The sequence below is a fragment of the Puntigrus tetrazona genome, chromosome 2 (assembly GCF_018831695.1).
Source record: "Puntigrus tetrazona isolate hp1 chromosome 2, ASM1883169v1, whole genome shotgun sequence".
NCBI classification, from domain to species: domain Eukaryota; kingdom Metazoa; phylum Chordata; class Actinopteri; order Cypriniformes; family Cyprinidae; genus Puntigrus; species Puntigrus tetrazona.
This window is the reverse complement of record NC_056700.1, coordinates 16,273,909-16,289,672: the sequence shown is the minus strand read 5'-3', so window position 1 is coordinate 16,289,672 and position 15,764 is coordinate 16,273,909. Positions and strand designations below refer to the sequence as shown.

The following is a 15,764-nucleotide window of genomic DNA, read 5'->3' as shown; positions in this document are numbered from 1 at the left end:
ATCTTTTAAATATTTACTGAAATACAATTATTTATACGAAAGTATGTTCTAAGAAAAAGTTAATAACTAAAGTCAAAACATTACTACATTATTTCTGAAAGCTTTTTAAACATTAATTTTTTTTTCCTTGGGCCCTGCATTTTCATTTGCGTAACAATTCTTGTTTACACCGGCATTTCAGTTCAAATGACAGTACACAACCTAAAACACATCACGTGACCGTGCACATACAACCATAGATATGTATAGGTAAAAACACAACCACACATATAAGTAGATGCCTCATTAGCCATTTGCCATATTTTCTTGACCTGACGTCATTTACCATAGTAATCACTGAATATTCGAAAAATGCCGCAGTCCTGCAGAGAACGACTAAACAGCTAAATAAAAAATAAATAAATTTTTACAGCAGAGGAAGGTTCACTACTTTTCAGCGATTAAAAAAAAAACACAAAAAACAAAGAAGCACAATGTTTGCACAATAATTGTTAGTTTATCTAAAACTAATTTTTGCTTAGTATGGTTAAACTGGATCAAAGGTCAGCAGCAAATACGCTGGTAAATAAAATGGCATTAGATAGGTGTTAGATTAGATTAGGTAGGTGCGTTAACATTTAATTATTGCAGGCTTGCATAATTTTTTTTTTTTTGTTTTGCATTTTACTGTTTTAATTCATTACAAATGAGTGCTGACTTTTTTTGCGAGTGAGATGAATCAACGCATATTCACATTTAATTTAGAACTACACTACTAGCACAGTGCCAGGAAACTTGTCAGACAATAAATGATAAAAAACAACAGATATTTTTTTGTAAATTAAAAAGTAATGCGTTACTTTACTAGTTACATGAAAAGAGTAATCTGATATAACTCGCATTACTTGTATATACGTGGATGCCTCATTAGTGACTGTCTCAAAGAGCCGCAATATGCAAGTCGTCGGCCATATTGTAGAGGTCAAGTTGACGTCATTCACAAGAGTCATCGCTGAATATTCTAAAAATGCCACAACCCTGCACAAAATGGCTCAATGGCTTTGTTCGGACCTACAGTATGGTGAATGACGTCAAATACACAGTTTCAAGATGGCGGCTAACTTTGCCAAAATGTTAGCCAAGGTTCTGAAAATTTTCCTTGTTAGCTGGGTTACTGTTACTTGTGTGTGTGTGTGTGTGTGTGTGTGTGTGTGTGTGTGTGTGTGTGTGTGTGTGTGTGTGTATATAAACAAAAACAACCTACCAACTCCAAACTTTTGAATGGTAGTGAAAATCAGCAACTACATTTGCCCATACATCATTTCAAACAACTGCGACTAACCACCTTAAAACAATAGAGGACTTTAACTAGTTTGATAACACCTTATATTGTTTCGTCTACGTTCTGCTTGTCAGAGATAAAGGAAGGAGGTATTTTATTGTTGTCCGGATTCTTTATATTCTTATTGCAATGCTCTCAGGCAGAATGTGGTATCATGGTAATGGAATGAGATTCAATCTTCCCTCCATTCAGACTGACGGGCATTTTTATGTTTGTAATTTATGAACTGTTGTACAGAGCTTCATGGAACACCGCTCCTAAATTAGACCATTGTTTAGCATTCATGACTACGGCTAGCATGAACATTTAATGGCTTTAGTCTTGAGAGAGGAAGAAAGCTTCCTGGAGCTATGCTTTAGACCAGCAAGGTTGAATTCCTGATTTGATGGACCTGTATGATACATCATTAAAAGTTTCTCTACATCAGTTGTATAAAACAAGGATTAACATTTGCCATCTCTTAATATACCGACTGGCATTGCATAGGGAAAGTTTGAAACAGACAGAACTTTTCCTTCATTAATAATCTATATCTTGGAAAGGAACAAGCCAGAGAGGAGCATTCACGGTCCATATTGATCACCTGATAGAAATGCTGAGAACAGAACTTCTATACATCCTTAGTGGGCTAGTTAGTTCAATGTTATCCAATAATGAGCTTCCCTGTGCTGTGCACTTCTCGTGAAATAAAAATGGAACTAACTAGGACATCACAGAAATCTAGACGTTCTGTTGTTGCTAAATAACATGAAAGTGCTTCTTAATGAACAAACAGACTTCAAATCTACAAAGAATTCTCCATGTTTCAGGAAGCTTCCTGTTCCTCGTTCTTTGGCTTCCTCTGAGCTGTGCACTAATGATGTGGTCTAACTGCGAGAGTACTGGAGACTTCCTCACTAAACCTCCACATCAAAGCAACCTTAAGAGAGCCCTAAGACCTCGGGTCCTCACGGGGAGACTGCACACAAAAGAAGCCGTTAACTTACAAAAGAACAACACGAGAGTTGAAGTTAAGAAGGAGGGTTTATAAGAAGCACCTATGTACGCTGTTATGACCGAATGCAAGTTATATAACATGCACTTTGCACTACGTTTAAGGTACTGGTCTGCTAGCTGAGGTATAGGCAATGAACACCACAACATGTAAAACATGTGCATACACTAATCTGATCAATATCTTATTAAACCCGACCTTTTACATTCAGTACCCTTTCAAAGTATTTACCACACTTGTTGTGTTTTGTTCCTGGTAAACCACCTATGAAGACTTAGGCCTGAGACTGAATGCAAAGCAACAACTTGAATTCTCAGACTGCATTAACATGCCACTGTGACTTTATATGTTAAAAATATGATTTACTGTCAACGTGTCCTAGTATCACTGAATTTATATCTTAAAATTAAAGTATGATGCAACTTCAGATCTAAAAATGTGACTTTGTATCAAAACATTTGATTTTACTCACTAAAAAAATACTTAATGTGACTTTATATAATCTCACAATTTGAGTCCGGGCTCAAATAGTTAGTCCACTCCAAAATGAAAATGTTATCAACTACTCACCCTCATGACGCTCCAAACCCGCAAGACCTTCGTTCATCTTCGGAAAACAAATTATGATATTCTTGATGAAATCGGAGAGCCAACTGACATCAATATAGCAAACCAACTGAAACGTTCCCAGCTCCAGAAACATAGTAAATACATCTTTAAAACCACGTGATATCAGTGGCTCAATTTCAGTGTTGCGACGCCACGAGAAAACTTTTTTTGTGCAAAGAAAACAAAAATAACATGACTTTTATTTTTCCTTGAGTTATTTTGGAGAGTATCACAATGCAATGTATATTCACTCACGTATTTGACATAATCAGCTTTGTTTTCAATCAGGTGGGAAAGCAGGAGCATGAACGTAATCTGTGGTTGTTTATGAGGAAAACGTGCTTATGTGTTGTGATACTGTCTAAATCAGAAGTGCCCAATCCTGCTCCTGACAATCAACTATCCTGCAAAGTTTAGCTCCAGCTCTAATCAAACACACCTAAAGCAACTAATTGAGGTCTTCAGGATTGCTTGAAAATTAAAAGCAGGTGTATTTGATTAGAGTTGGAACTAAACTTTTCAGAAAAGTTGATGGACCGGAAGCACGGTTGAGTAAATGCTCTAAATGCAGGAAAGGTCATTTTGAAAAATCTATACTAGGGGTCCTTTAAAGTTCTCTCAGATTGTCTTTTTTTTTTTTTTTGCTTCCTGAGATTTAAATGCAATTACTTAATTTATCCCTTGAACTTCTAAGACATCTATGAATGAAAAAGGCACACATTTTCCAAGAATTAATTGTATATACTCAATTAGAAACCGTTAAAGACAGAGTCTACTATGCTTTGAGAGTTTACTTACATTTAATTGTCACCTTTTCCCTATTTAGACATTATTGTGCTGATTTCTCTCAAATTATTATCAGAAAGACCTTTCGGCACCTTTCTTGGAGAAAGAAAAGTAAACCCTGGAATATTTATTATAAATTAGATTAGATTAGATGTCACTTATAAAATTATATATAGTCAGGAGACGATCATAAAACATGAGAGAGCTACCCAGTAAAATCTGAAAATCTGTGTAATAGAAATAAGAACCTCCTTGTATTCTCTAATATTACACTCTGAAGCAGAATGTAGAATGATGAAATTTGAATGACACAAAATATCAATTTACTCAACACACTAAGAAAGAGAAACCCGTTTTTAAAAACCCATTTCGGTCAGAAAGAAAAACACAGGATATAACCAAAGGAAAAAAAAAATCATTTATTTATTCAAATTAATGTGTTAAAATGAGTAAATAAACAGAATTACCAGGATGCATCAGAGGACTTACAAATAAAGCTTGAAACCTAAATTCTATTATGGGTTCAATGTTCACACAATTTCTATAAATTATTAAAATAAATAACACTTGTACAAGAACTCAAAGATGAAAGAGCAGCAATGTTACGGGTGATGTTAAATAATCCCAGTGAATCATACATAGTGTCATTAAACCTTTGATGAGTTCTAATTTACTCTTTCAATGTAATTTTTGACCATGTAAAAGAACACGGGGCAACTGTCAATGCCTGCAATCTCAATTTAAAAGCACTTTTGTCAGGAACCGCTGACCAAAGGGCAAAATATTAGATCTTGAAAACATGGAGAAACTGAAAAGAATCTCATGCAAAGGTTGTCTGATGAGTATAGGACTTCCTGGGATTTACAAGAATGAAATAATTTCAAATTGCAGTAAATACCAAATTAAGAGAACATCTTGTATACTTAAAAATACCCTTGATATGATAAGCATGTCCACTTAACCAACATAAAAGCTAAAAAAAAAAGGGGGAAAAACAAAACAAAAAAAAAGGTCCTGTAATTTAATTCGGGGAGACCACCGGAATACGCCAAAGCTTACACACATCTTATGAATAAACAGACAGTGTATCAAAAAACAAAACCCAACAAGCAAATAGATACAACAGGCTCGAGGAATCAAAGACAGCTAATTTATAGAACTAAAAGTATTTCATTGTGTTATGGTCTTGTGCTTTGGCCTTAAATGTCTCGTAGCTCTTGTTCTGGCTAGAATTACATCTAGTAAAGGTTTGAGAATGTGTCTTCCCCTCTATGTTTAAAGATGTTCAGTTATTCTCCAGTAACTTCCTAATACCTTTATTCAAAAAGAGAGGCATTCTCGCCCAATCTCCCTGTCAGCACAAACAGATCTTCATCTCAACATTTCACATACAGCGATAGCAAGACGACGCAAAATGATTGAGTCTTTTACAAATATAATGCTGATAAAAACCAGTTCTGCTGGTTGTTTCCTTGGAAATATTTGCTTCAGTTCCACTCAGCTACAGAGCCCTTGCATCGACCAACCAGTGAAGCAACAGGTCTTTAGTAGGTTCTGACGACAGATCGGAGTGGACCTTCAGACCAGCTCAAGAACCTTTAGAAACAAGAAAAACATTTGCAGTGCGATTCAATTAAGAGTTTTGAGAAATGAAGCATTCAACAACTGAGCAAATGCGACAGATTGCTCCTGCTTTAAGTAATAAAAAACAACTCTCTGCAATAAATATTGACATTTTGTGTAGCTATGTATTGTTTTCCAGTACAACTCACCTTGATTGTTCCTTGACTGTTGGCTGCAATCAACACATTTGACTCCTGAGAATCAAAACAGAGATATGACAACATTTCAGAACATTGATAGAATGTCCTAAACAAAATAAAAAAAAAGCCTGACAGCTTATTTGCTTGTCTGGGGTGTTTGGCTTAAACCTCTCAGGTCATTCCAGGCTCAAACTCTGTTTGTGTTTCATTATTGTTATACGTTCACAAAAAGGCCATGACATTTTATTTCTGCGTAATTTATGTAAGGATGAGAAAGGCAATTAATTAAGACCAAGACACTAAGCAGAAATTCAGCCTGGTCAGCACATTGGTTTTGCACACAATTATGGTCGATTTTTTTTTTTTCCTTGGAAAATGTCAAGTATAAAAGGTATGTAATACGCAAGGGATCTGGAAGAAGAGGTAATGTTTATATTGCGGTTTTAACTGATAAAGCAGTCAAAACATGATTCCACACGTTTCATTTTCTAACATCTCTGAGCTGATTAGGCTTGATCACGATTACTCTGGGGAAACATGATTTTTGTGCATTTTCAATGCTAATAGCATACTACTCCTTTTAATAATTAAAATGAGAAATCTGTAGTGAAAACAACCTTGTGTGCGTGTGCGTGTGTATATATATATATATATATATATATATATATATATATATATATATAAAAATAATAATTCATGACTTTGTTCCAGCAATAAACTTAAAAGGACCTCCCCGAAAACTAAAGCAGCCTAAAGAGAAATATTTCAAACATTAGTAAATATTTTAAATTACATTATTTAAATTTGGCTCCAGTTAAAATTTTATGAACCCCATAAAAACACTGTATTTTATGAAAATTTTGTCAATAATGAACATGAACAAAAAGACAAGATCGCAACAGCCCTATTTGGATGCTCCATCTGAAGAGCATGCTAAATTAGCATCATGCTGAAAGATGAATTTATAGCAATGCCTTTTGCCTCCTGCAAATCACACTATTTTAGACAGTGAAGCAGAGGACTGTGGGTTTAATAAGCATGGATTTCTGAAAGCGAATGCACACCAACCTTCTCAACCCACTGTCCTTTGCTACCCTGCCATTACTTGTCCTTAGGAGTTCAGTTTGACTGTCCTCGTGTGCCCCCGTGGCAGTTCTTGATCTACTGCTGGTTTTAGTGGAGTGATTTGTCATGTCAAATGTGAGTGAGATAAGAATCATACCCCATCAGGTAGAGCTCGCCAGCACACCGCACTGACAAACTCATTGGTGTCATCCTCTTTCTTGTCCTTGTCCAGGACGCTCTTCACAGTGTCAAACTTGAAAGTCAGCAGTGTCTTGGAGAGCCCCTTGTAGTACAAGTACAGCGAGTTGTTTTCACTTCCTGTGGGGTATACGACGTGAGAGCGTTATTGAGGAGTTTCAGTATTTTCTTAACCTGATAAACATTCTTAAATCAAGCAGCATTATCACAATTCTATGGAATCCTGTTTCGCCACTGAATTAAAATGTATTGCAACTTTTTATAACTTGCAATTTGGAGTTTATATCTCATAATTCTGAGGAAAAAAAGAATAGTTAGAAACTTGCTTATAAAGGACAATTTTGAGTGGAAAAATGACTGATACATTCTCAGAATAGCGACTTAATATCTCACAGTTCTGACTTTATGACTCACAACTGTAGTACAAGAAATTGGGACTACAGTCGAAAAGAAAAAAGAAATCAGAATTAGAAGATAAAAAGTCACAATATCCTTTTTTTATTTAGTGGCGAAAACATACAATTCTGAATGTAACTGGCATAAAATCCTTATTGTGCCAAAAAAGTCCTTCTAACCAATTTTGCGTTGTGCCACTCACCACATGCTACATAGTCTCCATTAGATGCCAGACCCACAAAGTTCTTCTCATTTATGTGGCCTTTAAATGAGCGCAAACAATGTGGCTTGTTCACGTTCCAGAGTTTCAGCTGGCTGTCCGTTGATCTGTGGGGATGTTACAACTCAACTCAGATGTTTGGTTTTCGTATTTCTAATGGAGCGGTTTGGATCATGGCTGAAGTTTTGTTTAGGCCAAGTGATACAGCAATACACCATTAATTATGGTACAATAGGATCTTTTCCTAAAAACTTTATTACTTCTGGTATTACACAAGAACTTTTCCACTGACTCTTGCACTCAAGTTATTTTCCAATGATAATAAATAAAATGTGTATACATACGCTGACACAATCTCTTCTCCGTTTACAAATTTGGCATAGGACACTGCTTTCCTGTGGCCTTTGAAAACCATGATGGGCTGCTTAGTGTTTCTCAGGTCGTAGTAGTGCACACAGTGGTCTGGAAAAGATTTAAAGTGAATTTAAAGGTTTTACACCTTTAACAGGAAGTAAAACTTTTAATAGATTAATTCTAATAAATAATGCACCTGCACATCCGAAGGCCAGGTGATATCTTGAGGATGGACTGAACTTTACACAGCATACATTGGCCTTCGCTTCAATGCTGGCTACAGAATTGTCCAGGTTGGTGGACCACAATTTGACTGGAGAAAAAGTGAATTTGTTCTTAAGTATTTATAGAAGAATATCTCTGTATGAATCCCAAATCAAAAAACTTCATTGGAACGGTTTAGTTGCAGGAATACCTTTCGCGTCATCCGACCCTGATGCTAAGAGCTTGGGATCCATGAGGTTGAAATCGACACTCCAGCACCGCTTTTCATGTTCCTGTGGAAATGAAACTTGAAGGTCAGAATACAACTTACACAAAAGATTATGCCTGAATTTTCCAAAGTCTAAGTGTAAATGTATCTGGGCTGCAACCAGTTATCCAGTTAATAAAGAAGATCGGTCAATAAAAAAGCATTCGATTGATTAAAAGTGACATCTAGTAGGGATCTAGTGGTCCGAGTTAAGAAAGAAATTAAAAATTGGTAAGAGAGTAGTGAATGTCATCTGGTGCCGCCTGACACATAAGGGTACCTGGTAGACCTTTGACCTCTGTCCCGTGAACCCATCCCAAAGAATGACAGTGCCCTCATAGTCGCTGCTGGCTAACAGATTTTTGTGGTAGCTACTCCAGCTGATACAGCTGGAAAGAGACAAGACAGAAGAAAATGTGACATTCTGTTGTGCTACTACATAATCCACCAAGAACATTGAGGCCAACCCCTGATTTCAGACACTCTTTATACCTAATTTTAGAGTTACATGTCATCTCATTGACAGGATAATGAATGTCCACAGCATCCTGGATCACAGTGCCGTACTCAAACACTTTAATTTTCTTAGTGACACCGGCAATGGCAAAGTAATCACAGTCGCGGTCAAACTCAATGCTGCAAAAGAGGGAAAAAAAAGAGGAGACAGAACAAGTGTTAGCACAGCGAGTTCTCCTGACTGTGCATGCTCATTATCTGCTCTACTTCCACTCAAACACGAACACTGAAAGAGACAAGAGCTGTAATGCATCCAAACAGCCTCTCAGACGCTTAGGTGATCAGATATAAGTATGTCTGAAAAATGTTGGTGTGATGAAATAAGCACTTTTTATACTAGCTGAGCAAGCTGAGGATTGGTGCATATCTGAACATTACCTAAAACTATTTAAATAATGGTTGAATTGAGCCAATGATTTTATTTGTGAACCCAATATTAGGCTTGGGAATTGAGAACCGAACCAAATGATTTTCATGACACTTAGATCAGTTAATAGTTTCAAACTGTGCCATCTTTCAGTAATGGTGAAGAAACGTTTCCAGCAGATCATGTTTCCCGCACCATTGAATCTATAGAAGAAAATAGTTCTTAGCTGACAAGAGTACAGTGTGAATATAAAGGGAAAAAAAGAACTGGTATGTTGTTTAATATAAACTACGGTTCAGAATTTTGAGTTGTTTTTGAATTTTTTTTTAATTGATGTGAAATTGTAAAATTGTGTGCAGTCAATCGATTAATAGCATCCCAAATAAAACTGTATACTGAGTATTTATGTATGTGTGTGTGTGTGTGTGTGTGTGTGTATATATATATATATATATATATATATATATATATATATATATATATATATATATATATATATATATATATATATATATATATATATATACAAACATATAAATGTATATATTTAAGAAAAATATGTTATGATTATATTACATATATTTATATATATTGTAAAACATAAGAATATAAATATATAAATGCATACACATGAAAATATTTTTAAAACATTCAGCATGTGTGTTTATAGATACACATAATAAATATATGCAGGACACTTATTTAGATGCAATTAATTTGGATTGATTGGTTGACAGCACTATAAAAAATGCATTAAAAAATTCTTGTCATCAATGTTGATATAAAGACTGCTTAAAGAAAGAAAAAAGTTTGCAATATAAGTCTTTAATAAAACTCTACAAATGTCTTAACTGTCATTTCTGAGAGCCGTCAAGTATTAATCTAATGCAGCCTTGCTATATAAATTATTCATTTCTTCAATCAATCAATAAATATCTTACAGTCCCCAAACTTCTGAACACTAGTGTAATGAAAAAAAGTCTAAAAAGTTAGAGAATCTCGTCCTCAAACCTGGCAAAAAGCATTTAGCAAAACGTGCAATTCAATTTTATAAAATATTACTTTGTTTACGGCTGTCTTAATGAATTGGGGAAAGCGATTTACAAGAAAGCTTGAACAAATCCGTAAACTGGCTCACTCCCTCCAAGTAGTTTAATTAACATCTGCTTTACCATTAAATCACAAGCCATTACTTTAAACTCTAAATAAACAAAGAACGTTAATATGTTATGCTTTACTCAAGTTCTATCAGAATGAAATCCGTGTAATTGCTAACTTATTAACAAGAATGCACAGTCAGAGATACACATTTGGGGATTTTGTCGTAGCTGATGATAATTTATGGAACAGAGACGAGAATCATGAGCAATTATATGTTTTATCAATACGCCAGCAACAATTTCAGGTTTTTTTTAAATAAATGGTAGCCAAAATTCGCAATCAGTATGTGGGATGCTATTCGGTGATACGATACTACCCTCTGATGGTTACTTCAAGAATGACACTTCAATTAGGATTTTTGCGACCTTACCTGGACACAATACTGGAGCCATTATAGAGGTCACTAGCGTAAGATAGGGTGGCCAGAGGCCTCACAGAGTTGTAACGGGTAAATTTTGATAGACACTCCATGAAATCATCCAGTTGGTTAACAGTCCTGCTGTCATCTATTAACGAGAAAAGCGACTGCGTTGAAGTTTGCATTAACAAATATACTAAACTTTTTATGAACAGATACGCAGTATGTACTCCTCTGAATCCACCGACCTGTTATTCGAGACATCCTATTGGAGAAATAGCATTGCTCTAGATCTTCAAAGTGTGCCGTTAGTCTCTTACGCCGTGAAGCAAGAGTGCTATTGTACCAAGTTTGTCTTTTACCCTGAAATTAAAAAAATAAAATAAATAGTACAAATCTGCATTACTCAAAGTGATATACACCAACCATGAGACCAATTTACGAATGAATGAATACATTACCTGGGAGCTTCCGCCAAAAGGGTGCTGCATGTATTCTGTGGGGTCTATTATGCTACTGCTGGAAACACAAACAAGATATTATTTATTAAATGGTTGAACGCTGCATAGTTGTTAATAATTAGCCTGTCATCTTAAGTACATGATTTTAGACTTGTTTTTATTTTGAAATGCTATTAATGCATTTAATGCGAAATACTGCATACATCTGCATAGTTGGTCTTACCTGGGTGCAGGAGAGGGGCTTCAAACTGAGGTACAGTACTGTCTAAATTGGGGTCCATTTCACTGACTGTGTACATACCACTCATTTCCTAAAAGAAAATAACGCCCGTCAGATGTACACAAAAGTTTAGGGTCAACAACACTTCTATTTAGCAGGCATTAAATTGATTAAAGTGACAGTATAGACATTTACAATGCTAGAAATGTTTTTACGTTATAAAACACTGTTCTTTTGAACTTTCTATTCATTATAAAAATATATAGAATATGACGCAACACCACAACTACTCATATAACACTGAGAATAATTGTTTCGGGCACAAAATCAGCATATCGAAATGATTTATGAAGGATCGTGTGACACTGAAGACCGGCTTGAGGATGCTGAAGTGAGCATGAGACAGCTTTCAACAGCATTTTAAAAATCTTTCTGGCTTCAAATTTTTGAATGGTGGTATAAAACACATATACATATACATATATATACATATACATACATATATACATACATATATATATACATACATATGTAAACACTTTACAAGGGCATATTAAACTGACCTCAACTCGTTTGATATCCTCCTCCAAAAAGTTCAGTTCTTTTTGTAACTGCTCCAGTTGCTGTTGAAGTACAGACAGGGAAACTTTGAGTTAAAGGCCTCATTGCTGTCAACGGTGCATTACTCAAGATTTTAAAAATAGATGTGAAGGCTCAACCTCTCTTTTATTTCTTCTGGCTTCTTTCAGGAACTCCATTAAGATCTGGCGCTGAGCAGCTTGTGATTCCTAGAAGGAGAGATCATGGATGGATCAGCAAAAAGAGAAGCAACTGGCCTTTATGAGTCACAGCAAGGGTTTTGTACACCCTCATAAGAAAAAATAAAAACGATTGTGACATCGACAATCAACCACGCTTCCAGGCTTCTCAGCAAAGCTTTGCAACTAGTGATCATTACGCAATTTTGTAAGCTTGTTAATGTAACTGAAATTTTATATTCAGTATAAAGTTGTTGGTTTTTTTCCAGACAAAAACTGTTCATTTCAATCTAATGGTCACGTATAATTAAAACGTATAATCAAGTCAGAACATTTTGTCACTTAAAAAGGCACATTCTATCAGAATTAGCTGCAAGCTTTTTACTTATATTCTCTCAAAAACACGTGCCATGCAAATGTGGTAAAACAAAAAAGCTGGTTATGGTTTATTTGGAATTATTTTTGATGAGATTAAATTATTAGTCACGACTTCTGCTTCTGTGATCATATGCTGTCAAATCTGGTTTATTGTAATCAACAGAAAATAAAAGTTGCAATAGCCTAGGTGTCGCAATGAGAATGAAATGCAAATATAAAGCACCTCTCAGGGTGCCTGAACAGCTTACAAGTGATGCGATAGGCACCAGTAATGTTAAGTGAGAAAGACTACCAACCGCTTCCAGTTGTTTCTTTTTTTGCAACAGGTACTCTAATATGTAGTTGACATTGGCTAAGTCCATATTTTCTTGATCTGCACCAAGTACGTCTTGGAAAACCTGCCATTTGGTTCCATTCTATAAACAACATAAAAAAACATAAAACAATAAGACAACGTTTAATGTGGTTGTTTAAACGGTTACAACTCATTACACAAACGCAGAGATGGATGCACTTACAGGGTGATCCCGTTTCAGACGCTTCTCTTCAGATCTTTGTTTTTGTTTCAGGATCAGTTCATTCACTGCAAAATCAGTTCAACGTCAGCCAAGCAATCCATAAAAATAAAAATGTTGATGTTGTCAAATATGAAAAGTAATGAACACATTATTAGCATGCACATACCTAAGAAGTTGGGGTAGAGTTGATCCACATTATCAATGATATAATTACATTTTGGGCATCTGTTGCTGTCCTCCAAACTCTGCCGTATACATTTATAACTAGACAGAAATGATGACATGATTTTTAAAAGTTGCAAATGAGCTGGAAAACGCAACATGAAAAGGCAACAACAAACGTTCAGTTTAGAGAACAAGTGCTTCTCACCAGAAACTGTGGCCACACTTTGTCATGTGAGCTTCCTCTATCATCTCAAAACATATAGGACTGTTAAGAAAGTGGGGAAAAAAATTCAAAATAATGACACATACAAAGCTTGCTTCCTTTTTCCAATAAATCAACAAAGAGCCGAGACATGACTGTTGTTTTGAATTGGTAAACAGTGGGGTTTATAAGTTAAAAGCCCACCTCTAATTTTTTAATAATAAGAAGAAACTGAAAGCTGAGTGAAAACTGAAAACATTAAAAATGTAACTTTAGTGGCAGCATCACTCAAACAGAATTCACTTCACAAATTTGTCAGATATACAAGCGTCAAGTGTCAGATATTCAATTTCACCTTGTATTATTTTCTTACTTCCGTGGATAAAATGTCAGTCTATAACATTATGTCCAATATCTCCTTTCACGGTCCACAGGAAAAAAAAAAAAGTTGATATAAGTTTAAAATACACGAGTAAATGATGCCACCTCTTTCCTTTATGGGAGAACTACCCCTTTAACACATTGTTGACAATAATCAATTAGCTTTATCCTCGGAATTACAGGATTAAGTACGGAGAAAATCATAGGATTTATTGGATAAACCTGCAATTAAGCCCGCGTGTGGGAAATTATTCAAAACAAGCACACTCAAACTTCACTATCCAGTGGCTCTGTGTAGACTAGTGAGGGAAGGTGAACTACTTACCACACAAAATCATTGCTCTTGTCCTCATACGGATTTATAAGACCGTTGTACAAGGGTCTTTTCCTGGTCGACGAGCCCATTCGAGCGCTCTGTCCCTCGGCTACCGAGCCCAGAGTCCGCGAGGACACCCCGTTAGCCGAGCTGCTCCCGTTCTGAGCGCCGCCGCTCCCGCTGTTCGCTCCACCGGCGCCGCCGCCGCTACTGCTACTCATACTTCCAGAGCTCGTCCCGGGGACGGACCCCGCTGCACCGCCGGACTGCTGCTGCTGCTGCCGAGTGCTTGACATGATTGAAGCCGTTCGTGCACGTCGGAAGGCCAGAGCTGAAGGTAAATCTGCGGGGCTTCACCGCATCCGGGCGGCTGTGTGAGATACGCTAACTAGCTAAAGCGGCACCTATGAGAGAAAAGAGGCAGAAACTTCCAGCAAGCGCGCTGTTAGCAATGAAATGCGCTTTTTTGATCACAGCTGAAGTGGTTCTTCTCCGTGCAAGAACTTCACATCGGGTCTGCTCGATGCTAATGTGGATATGCAGCTCCGCAGAGATTTGTTGACAACTCTGAGAGCTTTAGAAATTTCAATCCACTGTCTGCAGGATGTTCACGCGAGAACTTCCCCAAATCAAACGTTCACGTGACTCTACAACGGCATCTATTGGTTTGGAGGAAAACTGCAGATGTCAGTCAAAACATATTTTTTTTTCCAAAGTGGATCTGAAATTCATTCTAACTAACCGTCGTAGGTATATTTTTAACCGTCGTATTTTTTTAGATGCCTTAACTTGAAATAAAACAACGTTATACATTTATATAAAATGGCAACATTTTATTTAAAAATTTCTTTAGAGACATCTATATTTTTCAGTTTCATTCATGGTGATAACATAAAAAAATGTGCTTTAGTTTAGTGTAAGCTTTCTACAGAAAATGACAAAACAAAACAAATAAATAAATAAATAAATAAATAAAATTTGACATTTCATCTGGCACCCAATGGCTCATTTGTTCTTTTCACTTGTATACACAAGTTCTTTTTTTAGATGCATGTGTAGACATTATAAATTCATTATTACAACAACAACAACAACAACAAAAAATCTCTTTGTCAAAGTTTGCCATTATCTACTGAAGCATCTTGTGGTGTGATGTGTGTGTGTGTGTGTGTGTGTGTTTGTGTGAGAGATAGCCTTTCACGTTCAGGATGTGTTACATCTCCAGAGAACTTTTTTGTTTTGTTTTTTTGTTTTTTTTTTTTTTTTTGTTTTGTTTTTGTTCGTCATGCATCAATAGTGCATGACGGTTAAAGTGAACAGAAACGAAACTAATTAAGCATGATCAATTATTTTGATCAATTATCATTAAAGCAAAGTTAAAATCTTACAAAAGACACACACTAAACAGTTGAAAAATATCTGCTTGTTGTCTGTGTCACAATTTTCTAAACATTTCTAAACATTTCTATGTGTGCAATATATACAATGTTGGGGTTGTTATATATGTATATTAAATGGATGCTAATAAAAAAAAAACATAAAAAATGTATTATTAAATTTATTTTTAGTGTATTAATTGCAAATGAAATCTCAAACCATATGACGCTGTATTATCATGTCTGACGCTATATTTAATCTGTCTATACTTTCATTGCACAATATATTGTCACATCGTTGCATTTTTGTACTGTGATGAACTGTGCCACAACACATTGCTACACCCCTAACAGGCAGATAAACCAACACGGTAAAGTTATGTTGGTCTGGGCTGTTCTGTTCAGTAGT

At 35.8% G+C, this 15,764-nt stretch overlaps 1 protein-coding gene across 1 annotated transcript; it reads right to left on the bottom strand.

The window, feature by feature from the left end:
* Positions 1 to 4,114: 4,114 nt before the first annotated feature.
* On the bottom strand, positions 4,115 to 14,603 carry cop1 (COP1 E3 ubiquitin ligase). Its single transcript, XM_043220484.1, is given in 21 exon segments — positions 4,115 to 5,306; positions 5,483 to 5,527; positions 6,696 to 6,856; positions 7,335 to 7,459; positions 7,697 to 7,814; positions 7,903 to 8,019; positions 8,122 to 8,203; positions 8,459 to 8,567; positions 8,671 to 8,814; positions 10,593 to 10,728; positions 10,829 to 10,943; positions 11,042 to 11,099; positions 11,265 to 11,277; positions 11,280 to 11,352; positions 11,825 to 11,884; positions 11,981 to 12,049; positions 12,694 to 12,813; positions 12,916 to 12,980; positions 13,082 to 13,179; positions 13,286 to 13,345; positions 13,989 to 14,603. Coding segments are annotated over 21 exon segments (2,073 nt in total). The 5' UTR covers positions 14,276 to 14,603; the 3' UTR covers positions 4,115 to 5,288.
* Positions 14,604 to 15,764: the final 1,161 nt, after the last annotated feature.